At 41.5% G+C, this 13,026-nt stretch overlaps 1 protein-coding gene across 1 annotated transcript; it reads right to left on the bottom strand.

Moving 5' to 3' along the window:
* lin28aa (lin-28 homolog Aa) lies at positions 1 to 7,820 on the bottom strand. The gene is made up of 4 exons (XM_008277387.1): positions 7,790 to 7,820; positions 7,123 to 7,295; positions 3,336 to 3,520; positions 1 to 220 (listed from the first exon to the last, which is right to left on the bottom strand). Exons 1-4 carry the CDS (start codon positions 7,818 to 7,820, stop codon positions 1 to 3), a joined length of 609 nt encoding a protein of 202 aa, XP_008275609.1.
* Between the last annotated feature and the right edge of the window lie 5,206 nt (positions 7,821 to 13,026).

The raw sequence follows: 13,026 nt of genomic DNA, 5'->3' as shown, positions 1-13,026 counted from the left end.
TTAGTCGGAGGTCTCAGGAGGTGGTGCCGAGGGGCTGTGCTCCTCCTTGTCTCCTTTCAAAGAGGACGGTTTTCCCTGAGAGCCCGGCGAGGACTGTTGTGCTTTGATTGGGCAGCTGGCGACCATGTGGTCGATGCTCTGGCAGAAGTGGCACTTCTTGGGTTGGGGTGGTAGCTTGCACTCTTTGGCATGGTGGTCCAGGCCTCCGCAGTTGTAGCACCTGCATGAGTGGAAAGAATTCAGACACTGTGTTCAGACACTGTGACAGGTTTTTTTTTTTTTTGGGCAACTTGGGAGGAAAAAGCAGTGAACACAGCAATGACATCATCCATTTAAGAGTATATGGCTTGTTTTAACATCCTTCAGATATGGAGCACCGTTAACGTCCATTTGGAGTCATGTTTCACTCTACTTGATGATTGAAAGTCCAATATTTACATTCCTTTTTTAATGTACTTTGGTTTCCATAAACTCCTAGTGGAACTATTAGACTCTTTAGCTGCTAAACCCTCCACTATGTTCATATCAGATTCTTTTTTACTGACAGCAGCTTTCCGAGGAACCAAATGTCAACCTGTGAGAGACCACTGGGGTTTAAACAGTACAATAAAATACATGCAAGTCAAATAATGACCTGAAAGACCGTATAAATTAGAGAGTTGTGGCTTCATCACTACAGGCAATCTGTTGAAAACAGATTCTGTAAAGATGCTTAAAAATGTTTTGAATTATTATGTGTGCCTGATAAACTTATCTAGCTTATATTACACTTGACTGAGCTGAAAATCGATTTCCACGCTAGTTGTGATGTCCTACAAATCATATATTTAAAAGCACTGAGACACTTTCCTTTTCATATTAATTTAAAAATCCACCTTCTAGTGTCAAATCCTGCCTCTGCATCAACCTGAACAGTCAAAATAATCCGTTCCTGTAGAGTAGCCATGACCACAGGACTTTCAGTTGCACCTGTTTGCCACTAGATGGCAACAGTTCACCTGGAATGACTTGCATTTGGACATAAATCTTTGAGGGCATTCCAGGTCACACCACACTGTTATTATTGATTGGAACAAAACTTTTCACATTTGCTAGATTAAAAATTAGATTAAAAATTTCCCGCCAACTTATTTTTGGTCTTTTTAAGCAGTCTTTTGCACAGTAAGGAGATCGATGGATGGGGTAAATATTTAAGGGGCAGGGTTACCATTTTCCTTTAGCTACAGCTAACATGGAACATCTTAAGTATTGTGAACAACTTGTCGTATTTGTCGCTGTCAAAAGTTTCAGGTCATTGCGAGACACCTGTTTCATTGGCACCGAACTTTCGAAATGAGCACCACGAGGGGGGTTGGCGGCGGCAGCTTTCAGGGGTGCCATCGACCACCGCTGTTCAAACACTACCCATAGAATAGCCACGCGTATGGGGCGGATGACAGATGGGTGGTGGGCGTGTGGTGGTCAGCCTGCCCCGCTACCTTTTTGTAGGCAGCAGATGAGGTTTGAAGAGGGCGGCTGCCGAGGGGTCAGTGTGGCTTTGTGGCAGCGGCCGTTGGGATGGTGTCAAGGTCTATACGATCACATCACAGAAGCTCGCGACATCAGCATCCATCAGGATACAAGTGGAGGGAAGGGGAAGTGGTCCCTTTGTCTAAAAAAGCTGCAGTAATGACCTCTGAACCCTGACCCCCCCCAACCTCTCCCGATCCCAACCCTGCCCCCAGCTCTCTTGCTTTTACTTATACACCGTTGCCTTGACAACAGTGACCTTTCACCCCCTTGCCTGGGCTCTTGCATCTGTTATCAATTAAATGGACAGGAGCTTTTTTTTTTTTCTTCCTCCTCCCTCCGTCATATATGCACACACTCACTCACAAAGGTGGTCTATGAAATGTGGACAGTCGTTCACTCTGGTGGCAAACACGAAACAGTGTTAAAATGTACGATTGCTGCTTATAAATGCAATCAATTATTAACACATAAATCCATTAAACACAGTCCAGGGTTGCATAATGAAATGGGGGAACGATATCTTAACCGTGGATCAGTGTGGTCTAAGGAGAGGTATTGAACCACAGCGGGCCTCCCAGGACTCTTTGAGGCAGTAATGATCTCTGTTCTCACACTGACTACTCTCTGGCTGTAATCACAACTGACAGGGAGGTGAAGTTGATACACCTCTAACCCTGCATTATATTGATATTCAAAGACTGACCCAAAAAAATCAAGGCCCCCTTAGAACTCCCTTTTTTTTTTCTTTGCTGGGAGGGACATTCTTGTGTTTGCGCTCCATCTTTCTTCACAACAATGTGTTTCCTTTTCTGGAGCTTTGATTCGACCCACACTCATGATGATAGTTTTCAAGTATTACGTACAGGATTTATTTATTTTTTTCAAATGGCAACATAACAAAATGTAAGATGCTCTTGCAGCGTTTCAAATGCTTTATTTCCTATTGCGACACAGCATAGCTACAGACGACCTCTACACAACTGAATTGATTATATTTCTACCGATTCCTCAAAAAAAAAAGTGCTAGAATAACCCACAAACTAGCTTTTTTGCCAACTTAATGTTTTGTGATTTTAGAGTTATTAGTTTGGATTTGGAGTAAAATCACAATGGTAGAAGAGGTTTGGGAGGGAATAAAGGGTAGGTTGGTGTGAATTCACCAGGGACCAGCAGATTTAAACAGTTATTGATCCAGGTCACACGTCAAGCCTGCTGATGTGACCCTTGCTCGGGCTAGCGGTGGGGGTTGGTGTCAAGGAAGAGGAAGGAAAAATTGGGAGAAACTGCAACACCATTGTATATTTGATCCAAACTGAACACCACAGTGACTGTTTGTGCATTGCCGTTAATGTAAAGTTGCATAATTTGTTGCTTCCCAATAGAAACCAGCTCCAGATTTTGGTGATTTTCACTTTTTTCTGGACATCCTAAAAAGTCATGTGTGTCTTTATGAGTTGAGGAAATTGTCAAACTTGTTAAGCTGAATAAACCATTTCAAAAAACCATTGATTCATCTGAAAAATGCATAATCTTAAAGCTGAAAACACACCTGTTCCTCATAGTTGATGTTTAGGTTAATGGTTTTACTGCTAGCCTTGTTGAATTGGAGCCTTAACACTATTTCATTTTGATTTTTTTTTTCTTCAAAATGCTCTCTGGTAAGTTTGCATCCAATGTAGCAGAGAGGGGATTAAATTCTGTGTTACACTCATGTAAACTTTTGTCTTATGTTGGTGATTTTTCTCAGCATACCCTCCTCCAGTTTGCTTATTTGCTAAGAAGCTAAACTCTCTCTGATTCTGTTTCAGTTCGTCTCTGCTCACCTGTCTCCCTTCGAACGCCGCTTCTGGACCTTCTTGCCTTTGGGTCTCCGCTCGCTGCCCACACAGTGGATGCCACCCGGTCCGGTAACTCGCTGTGACTCGAGGCCCTTTGATGACTTCTTGAAGGTAAACTCGACTGCCTCGCCCTCCTTTAGGCTGCGGAAGCCTTCCATGTGCAACTTGCTCTGAAAGGAGACATAGCGGGATTTTATTACTGATCGGGAGCTCCGGTTTTGTGTGGAAAGAAACTACATCATGGTAAGAAGTTCAGAAAAGAAGAAATGAACGTGTCAGCACCTTCTCCATCATGAATATACTTCATAAGATATAAGCAGTAATGATTTGATCTTCTAAAACTACCCTTATTCCACCAGTTACCAAATCACCTCTACACCCAGCCTGTGGAGACTTTGACCCATGAGGACAACCCCCAACCATTTCTCACTGTGTGATCCTATCAGCACTTATCAGGTATTTTAAGGTGATCATTATGTCTCGCCTGATAAACAAACAAGCCCTACAAAGCTTGCTGTTCCCGCTCGCCGCAGCAGTTTGCACACACCGGCCTGCTTCACAAACCACCGGTAATGCTGCATTGTCTTTTTGCTGTGTTTGAGTGGTAAACCTGATGAGGATAACCTTCAACCCATCCCCCCCCTCCGGAGGAACAGCATTCCACATTGCTGCCCCCACCCCCATCCCTCTTCCCACCCACATCACAAAGCTCCACTAACACACTGACCACCACCGCTAACCCTAAACTGCAGGATGCAGGGGTTGGTGCTCGGGTTGGGGGTGGGGTGAGAAGGCACCGAGGCTTTTCTGAGAGGTTGGGGGGTCAGGGTGACATTCTTTGGATAGTTGTTTGGCAGAAAAGACATGAAAGATAAAAAGTTGAGGGGAAAGCACAAATGAATTATATCTCTTTGATATCAGCTCGAAAATCGGATCTTTTTCTGTAAAAAAAAACAAACCTAACGAATTCATTTTGTTGTGATTTCGATAAACAGCGACAACGGAGAGGTGTGCCGGCCTAATTAGTCGATAAGGGGGCAACAATGGAACTGGAGGTTTGAATACGTTGAGAGAAAACAATAACCGAGAAGTACGTATTCACCAACGCTACGTTCACCTGAAGTGACCCTTGAGGAGGTTCTTCTTCTTTATAATAACGTCTTTCCGGAAGCATTTGGGATTCTCACAGAAGGGAAGGAGAGATGAAGGAAACGAAGGTGTGGTGTGACTGTGAGAATAAACCTCTCAGACTGGCAAAAACAACACGGGAAACCCCTGTCTAAAACTCCCCCAGTGTGACTCTAAGATTAAATTGTCACGGCTACTGGAGGCTGTTTTGATAAACATTAATCTCATTTTCTTTGATTCATTTCTGAGGAAAGCCCACATCTATCTATCACTGATAAACCCGGACGTGCATTCTTTTGTTTGCTGAAAGCACCAGGAATCAAACTAAATTTCAAAAAGCACGCAATTTATTATAAAGAACAATCCTTCAATAGAATACAAGCAGTTAATCCCCCAAGACCCAGATTCAGAATAAACCGCCAATTATGACACAGCAGCCAGTGTTCCGAGCGAACTACAAACAAACAACCATAAAACCAACAAACAAAACCCTAAATGACCGTCGTCTCTAATCCCCATTCAGTCACAGCTGAGCATCTGCCGCAGGGCCCCGAGCAGCGAGGAAACACGATTGGTGAGCCGCGACGTTTGAGTGGCAACACGGACGTCCGCGGAGCCCCTGTCCCATCAGGCCTCTCTGCCCTGGTGACCGTTAACCCACTTCCTCTCCCATGTGTGACCTTCCCCACCCCCATAACGGACCCTCACCAGCCACATGGCCAGATCAGGTTATTCTCACACACAGGTACAGGATCCGGGTGGGGCCTTTTTAACTCAAAAGGACCTGATGCTGAGATGTTATTAGCGGGGTCTACTGTAAACTATATATTCAGAATGTGTCTGGAAGCCAAGTGAGGCAGAGAAAGACATCAGAGCAGCGAGGGGACAATAGCAGGACTACTGCTGAGACAAAGAGGGGCTCGGTCACGGCCGAGGGGTGCTTCATTCGGATGCATGGCTCTATTGTCCACCTGCACAAAGGCCAGAGGACCCTGGGAGTTAATTTTCCTTGACACGCGGCCACTAATTTTAGGACAGAGGCCTTTTACTTTTTCATAACCCCGATACATTCATCATGTGCGCACGTGCGTCTGTCTTTTCTAACGACTGAGCAAACCAAGTCATTAATTTTTTTTTTCTTGATACCATGAGAACCATCACTAAACTGCAAGTTTCTATCCTCAACCGAGCTCATGTTTTGGGTTGCAGTATGAGTAATCAAATACCAACATCCTGTGTGTAGTCAAATAATACTTCAGTTACAACTGAACAGTCAAATCTCTCTATTTGCATTCTTGTAAAGACAGCAGCAGAAAGCGAGAAATAAGTAGCAGCTGCTTGAAAGAACATGCAAACTATCAGGATGTAATGCAGCTGATTGACTTTTATTTTATAGGGATTTATAGCAGAACTAGGTTAAAGAATAAACTCTGGTAGACGGGTGTCTCCACAGCTAAAAGGCCTCGATGGCACGGTGGCGCGTGAAGAAGGAAATGTACCTAAAATAAAAGTCTCCCTTTAAAGGTGTGTTAGCTTTGAAGAAGTAGCACCACCTCACACGGAGGGGGTTGAGCAGACAGGCTTTTATCACTTTATGACAGGAACTTTGAGGTGAATGAGCAGCTAGTGGGGATGCCTCTCATTCACATGCTAAACCTCTATCTTATCAGACAGAAATGGGAGGCACTCACTCACTCAGATGAGAAAGAGGAGGGAAACGCACCCCCACCTCCCACTTCATTATCATCAGCACTCTTTAAAGGTGGATGAAGATTTTAAGGTGGAAAAGTACCAAAAGAAAAAAAAAGGAGGGAAATTACAGATACAGCCCAACAAAATGCATCTAACCTTAAAAAAACAGTGATCAACCCTAGTTCAGATGTTGTACCGTCTTTAATGAGGTAATAAATAAGCCAAAAATATTTTTTTACTTTACTTTATTATCAGATGTGATCATAAATAGCAAAAACACAAAAACATCCACTTATCTTATTCTAAACAAACACCAACCTAAACGAGTATGGACTGCTCACAGCTCCAGAGGAGGATCAATTTTAGGATTCCTCCTCTTTAAAAGACAAGTTTTCTTGCAGTTCAGGAGCATTGATGTAAGCCTGTTAACGTGCATAAGCTTCACTGAACAACAACAGCAACAAAAAACCCTCTCCAACACTCTAATTTCTCCATCAGCTTGCATCAGTGTCCTGCAAACCACGAGGGAGGCCCTCTGCTCTCCTGTGGCTGCAACACGTGTTTCCCGAAAGGAGAAACACCCACCACAGTGCAAGGAAATACACCCAACTAAACCAGTTAAATATATCCTGATAGTATCCAAATCTTTATCCAAACATCTCAAAACGCTCCGTGAAGTAGTTAATTGTTTTTGTTGTTGTTGTTTTTTTAATGCACTTTTATTTATTTTTTTAGTACTTTAATAGCTTATGATCATTTTCTGTCTGAGCAAGTAAAGAAAAAAAAAAAGCTAAATTAATTAGGCTGCATTAGAAACAGGTGGGCTGATCTCGCTCCTTCTACTTTGCTCGTTAAGATCTACATTTTCAGACTTGGAAAATTAGCAAGGAGTTAGGAGGAGAAATCGTTACAAGTACAATAGATCTGTTTCAACGCCCGAGCAGATCCTTACCTGATGGACGAATACATCAACCGGTTCGTCCAGAGGCACTCCCTCTCGGTTGGTCATGGACAGGAAACCGAAGCCCATGCGGACGTTGAACCATTTACACACGCCGAGCCCGTGGAAAGACTGTGAATCCTCCTCGGTGCTCGGTCCTTCATCCTCCTCGGTCTTACAAACTCCTGCAACAACAACAAAAAAAATGCATCGAAACATTAAAAAAACTTAAATCGCTCCAAATGGATAGATGCGTAAAAACGCTGCGTAATGTATCCAAAAAAAAGGTGTGGACTTTAAATAAGGTTTAAAACACGGAAAACCTATTCCTCTCGCTTTCCCGCACCAATAATCAATACGAATCAATGAAATGAACACACCAGTAACGCGCTTAGGGTGGATTTTAGCAAAAAACTGCGAGTTAAAATCGCCCCCAACTTTATAAAACCCACTGAGCAACATTTTCCATTCAATATGCCACGAGTTGCTGCAAAATAAGTGATCTCGTTGGCAGCATTTCTAATACATTCACTGATAGACACACGATTTGCGCATCACGTGTGCGAACAATACCCCTTAAATGTTCCACTACAATCGATCAGACAGTTCCATCGGAAAAACAACTTAATCAACTTGCAGAAAAAGAAAAAAAAACATAAAAAATGCGAAGCTACTCAACCTGGGAATTCCTGGTTAGAAACGGAACCCATGTCTTCAGTTCTGCCTTGAGTCAAAATTAGCACCCAAGCTACAGTATCCTCAGATTTGTCTTTTTTTTTTGTTTTTAGCCCTCAAACTGGGTAATCCTCACAGATTGCCACTTTCATGCAAAATGCTGTGAAAGGCAGAAGCAGCGCAGCAAGAGGGAAAGCGGGAGAGGGAGGTAAACAAAAGGGGGCTGGCAACCTTTTCCCCCTAAACAATGAGGGGTGGGGGGGTCATCGGGAGAATTTTTTTTTTTTTTTTTTTTTGCTGAAGAATCCAAGAATCCCCCCACCCTCCAAAAAAAAACACCTTAGACAATGCAACTTAACCCTGCCCCTCCAGAAAGCACTCCTAAGTCTTCCCAGAGATAACTCCCCAACATACCTTCTGCCATGCTCGCGGGCCAGTTTGTGCTCCCAGTGTTCAGCTGCTGCCGTTCCTTTCTCTCTGCTTTCTCGGCTCTCCTCGCAGTGGTCAGCTCTGTTGGTCAATACAAATGACAATTTCTCATCTAACAAACCCCCCACACCTCTCGGTCACGTCCACGTGATTCACAATTACAGTCCCCAAGGATTGCACAGCATATTGTGTTGATGGAAGGGCCCGAATGTGGGAAGTGGCCACGAAGCAATTCAAATTTAGATTTCTGTGGTAGTGAGTTTGCATTTACTGTACATTGCAAAAATGATATATGTGTGGATGGGATGTATGTTGTTGGCATGATGAAGCATATTTCTGCATGTGAGGGTTTTAAGTAGGCCAATAGGGCTGGAATAAATACTTCTTTAAATGATCTAAAACTGGACATGGAGGGAATACAAGAGGAGAAATTAGGGGGTCTTAAGTGGCAGTTTAGATACATTTAATTTGACTTTTTCTTTTAGAAGAATTTAGTTTAACTGTGGCTTTTTTATTTAAAAAAAAAAGAGGAACCCTTATATAATTTAGGAACCCCATAGTGCATCTGAATTACTTTTTTTCTCCTCATATTTTCTCTCCTAATGTGTGTTCGTTTCCCTGTGATCAGTGATTTGGTTAGCTGCTGTCCCAACATGCCAGAGAGAGAGAGAGAGACAGAGAGAGAGAAAAAAAAGGTTTGTAATGGTAATCCAGATGAAATTTGGAGGAGGGGGGGAGGGTTTTTCCCCTGCATGCAGCTCGAGGAGGAACAGCTCAACTCAAGCGAAGTGAAGAGATAATAAAGTCAAGAAGAAAAGTGAGGAGGGCTTGACTAAAAAAAATAGGAAAAAAAGAAGAAGAAGAGGGATACAAAGTAGTTTTATGAAAGCAGCCCACGATTCAAGGTGGCCGCATGGAGAGGAAAAAAAAAAAGAGCCGAGCTGGTCAAACGAATTCATGGATCGATAGTGATTGATCACATCATGTTAAGATGTTGACTCGAAACCTTGTGGAATGATGGATGTATTAAAGACAGAAGATGGAGCTTTAGAGCAAGTGGAGGAGTGTGTCCGAGGATGGAGGAAGAAAAAAAAATGAAACAAAAGTGCCAAATTAATCGAAATAATAATAATAATAATAATAATAATAATAATAATAATAATAATAATAGCAGCACACAAATAATACTACTTATTATTGTTATTATTGCTTTGTAAACAAGTTATCCTGAAAACCAGCTATTATCTAACCCCACGCATTTCTATTGAATTAAAGTCATTTCATTTAATGTTATTTTTATCCTAAAATAAAACACACACAAAAAAATACACAACAGCAAATCTGTAATTGTTCTTCGTTTCCATTGTTCCATTCCAACAGCGTTTATTTTGAAAATTCACATTTCTAAACTGGCAAATGTGTTAAAAAATGCACAAGTTAAGGATCAAACTTTGCCAAAGAAACTCATTTATTGGTTGAATTAATTAACATTTATGAGCTGAGCAGTACAATATGAATATACCAACTGACATATGTAGAATATGACATGGAACCAACCATCAGAGCGCGTGATGGATGCTTCTCAGGCAACTTTGGCATCGAGTTGATCGCATCTACCACAACGACCCCTTGTGGAACCGCACGACAGGCTATTTAATATTACACAACTGACAATCTGATATTCAAAATCATAAATATGAATTGCGCAAATTAGGGAAAGCTTTGCCTCATATCGAAGAAAGCCTGAGTTTAGGATTTAAAGAAGGAGAAAAAAATATATATAATGTAAAACTGAACATCTGTTTATCTTTAGATCTGGGAACTACTGCTGTTGTCATATAAAGTCCTTCTAGGCTACATATGCACACATTTATGTTTTTGTGTTTCCTTAACAGTTACCTGTGTCTCCTTCAATGAAGTTCATTTGGAAAATTAGATTATTTTTGAATTAAAGGTTAATGTGGATGAAGAAGATTTATTTTTCACATGATTCCTTTATTTTCTTTGCTTTTGGCTTCAATGAAAAAACCTGGAATTCCACGTTTTGAATAATTTGAACAAATCTTACGCAAGAAGCAAAGCCAGTGAACATGTTTGTGCCATAGCTGGAGGGAGATTACAATATATTCCCCATTAATAAACTATTTTCCCCTCTTCACCAACTTCTTTCCCTTTAATAGAGCAATACGCATATTTCACTCTATTAAACCGGCCATTCTTAAAGCTGAATATTCACTCCATGATGTTCTTTATGCGCCCGTTTGTCTGCGGCAGCCAGGACTGGGTGCCATTACGCTGATTGGATTGGGAAGTTTGCTGGACGACCCAGTGGAAAAGTTAGTTTATTTTCGATGGGTTTTGTATTAAAACAACAAAGAAGTTAAACCCCAGGTTGGAGTCTGAGCAAATTAGATCATTTCCAATGAAGGGGTCAGTGCTTCTCAAGTGCTGCCTAATATGCTGGCAGGAAGCCAGAGCCTTTGGGCCGCACCGCTGGCCTGCAGCCAACGAGCTAATAAATTACAGCGTGTTCTCTGGTTCTGACGATAGGGGGCGCTCTACTACACCAGTTCATCCAGTTTACTACTGTTTTAAACTGTTTGATCAAATAATAAAATACAGTATGACAGGTTTCCCCCCTCTGGTGACACGTTGCTTTCCAGTAAACCTCCCTGAGCTTCTGCATTTAGTTTAAAGTTGTATTTTGCTTACAAATGATTAAAAATCCAAAGCTTAATTCACAGAGTTTCCACCAGTTAATGATAAAATTACAATCTGATAGCAACAATAATCACAATAGTAGTAAAGCCACACTTGTTTACCAGCTCCCTGCTCTCTCCTTTTATTTAAAAGGTGCACATCACAACATGTAAACACACAGGATGCAACAGTTTGTGCCATTAATTGATTGTCTGCCAAAAACTGACTGCACTGATTACATGTCTCTGCATTATTTCACCTCCTGTGTGTTCCACATGATTCATTTCAGTCCTTTCCCCAACATTTTTATTCTTTTAACCAGTTAAAATATCTTTGAAGGGCCAGTTCAACTCATATAATGCCCTTTTCTGCTTGACTGTGGTGTGACTGAAATGTTATTAATGCATCAGAATGACTTGATTTCATTCACGAGAGTCAGATTTTAGAAATATAACCAATAGGACAATAGTAAAGGAGTGCATTCTTTATTTTATGTACAAAGCAGATCCACTAATCATGCTAATTGCAGCCTAAACACTGATATAAGACATGAGACACACATCAGAAACTGTAATATCGCTTCTAATCTACGGCTGATGATCTTTATTGTCAATTATTTTCTGGATTAATCAATTAGTTCTTAGTAAAGTTTTACAAAATGATAAGTGTTGATCAATATGACACCTTTAAATGTCTTGGTTTGTCCACAACCCAAAGATTATCCAGTTTATTGTCATAGAGAATAAAAAAAACTACAAAATTTTAACATTTATGAGGCTGGATTTGCAGAATTTTGACTTTTTCTTCTTCTTCTTCTTCTTCTTCTTCAAAAAAAAAAAAAAAAAAAAGTGACTCAAACCAATACATCCCTGATTATGCTGTTAGCTGAAGACATTTCTTTGGACTTTTAACCTTGTATTTATACATGTACATAATTTTATTATTATTCTCTTTATTTGTTTTATTCCCTTTTTGCACTGTTTGGACATTTGATTGATTTATTTCTGCCATCTCTCTCCCTCTCTCTATATGTATACATTCATATATATATATTTATTTCTTGTGTGTTTTATTCCCTATTATTATTTATCTTATGATTATTGTTTCAGTGTGTAACAGCTACACAAAGCATTTCACTGCGCCTTATACCATGTATCTGTGTTTGTGACCAATAAAAGACCTTGAATCCTTGAATCCTGGTCACAGCTATACAAGACTTAAACCTTTGTTCTGGCCACAGATGTGAAGTCACGTGTGTTTGCATGTTGGCACCGTTTTGATTCAGATAACAGTAGCTATAGATGAATATCAGCTGAGTGGGTAATCAGTTTGTTTGGCAGAGGATCACTTTTTTGGCAGCCCTGAAGGCATCACACCAGAGGAACACTAGATGTCAGTGTAGGTCTTGACGCACAGCGCAGGAGAGGCGACCAGACCCTGGAGGTTGAACTTTTAAACATCCTGATAAATGATTTCATGTCACCACCTAAAGAGTGATGATTATGTGTTGATAAGAAAACCATTCATCTGACTGCTTTGGGCTGTTTCTCTTTTCTATCCAAAACAGACAGTGTGAGGGAGAAGCCAACCAACCAGGGAGGCTTTAAAACCCTTCACCGGAGAGCATCACTATTTATTTTTTATTTTTTTTGCATTCAGACACCGGTGATCCGCGGATGGAGCAGCTCCTGGGGCGGGACGCAGCATCCAGCAGAGAGGCAGCTCACACACTGACAGTTTGGAGATCGGTGAGTGAAATGTCTTGAATCGGGAACATATGCCCTGTGACAGCATTAAAAAGAAAAAAACACGTAATCTCCTGCAGCAGCTGGATGCTATCAACTAGATTATCCCCGCTGCATGGGGAGAGAACATCTCGGCAGAATGCGAAACGCGAGGCTGCAGAAGAAGAAAGTTAAAAAAGCCTTCAGCCAGCTGCGTCAAGTAGTCTGCTGCTGCTGCTGCTGCTGCCGGGCTGCAACCATGTAGGCTCGTCCCTTCCCCTGTCTCATTTAGATGCCATGCGGGACACTTTGGAGAGTTGCTCGTAGGGCTTTGTGAGCTGAACAGGACATTTGCGCTCTTGCTCCGCAACCAAAAACCCCCCAAACC

The sequence above is a fragment of the Stegastes partitus genome, unplaced genomic scaffold (genome assembly GCF_000690725.1).
Source record: "Stegastes partitus isolate 25-593 unplaced genomic scaffold, Stegastes_partitus-1.0.2 Scaffold97, whole genome shotgun sequence".
In the NCBI taxonomy this organism is placed as follows: domain Eukaryota; kingdom Metazoa; phylum Chordata; class Actinopteri; family Pomacentridae; genus Stegastes; species Stegastes partitus.
The sequence above is the reverse complement of the archived record's forward strand: the minus strand, read 5'-3'. Positions and strand labels throughout refer to the sequence as shown.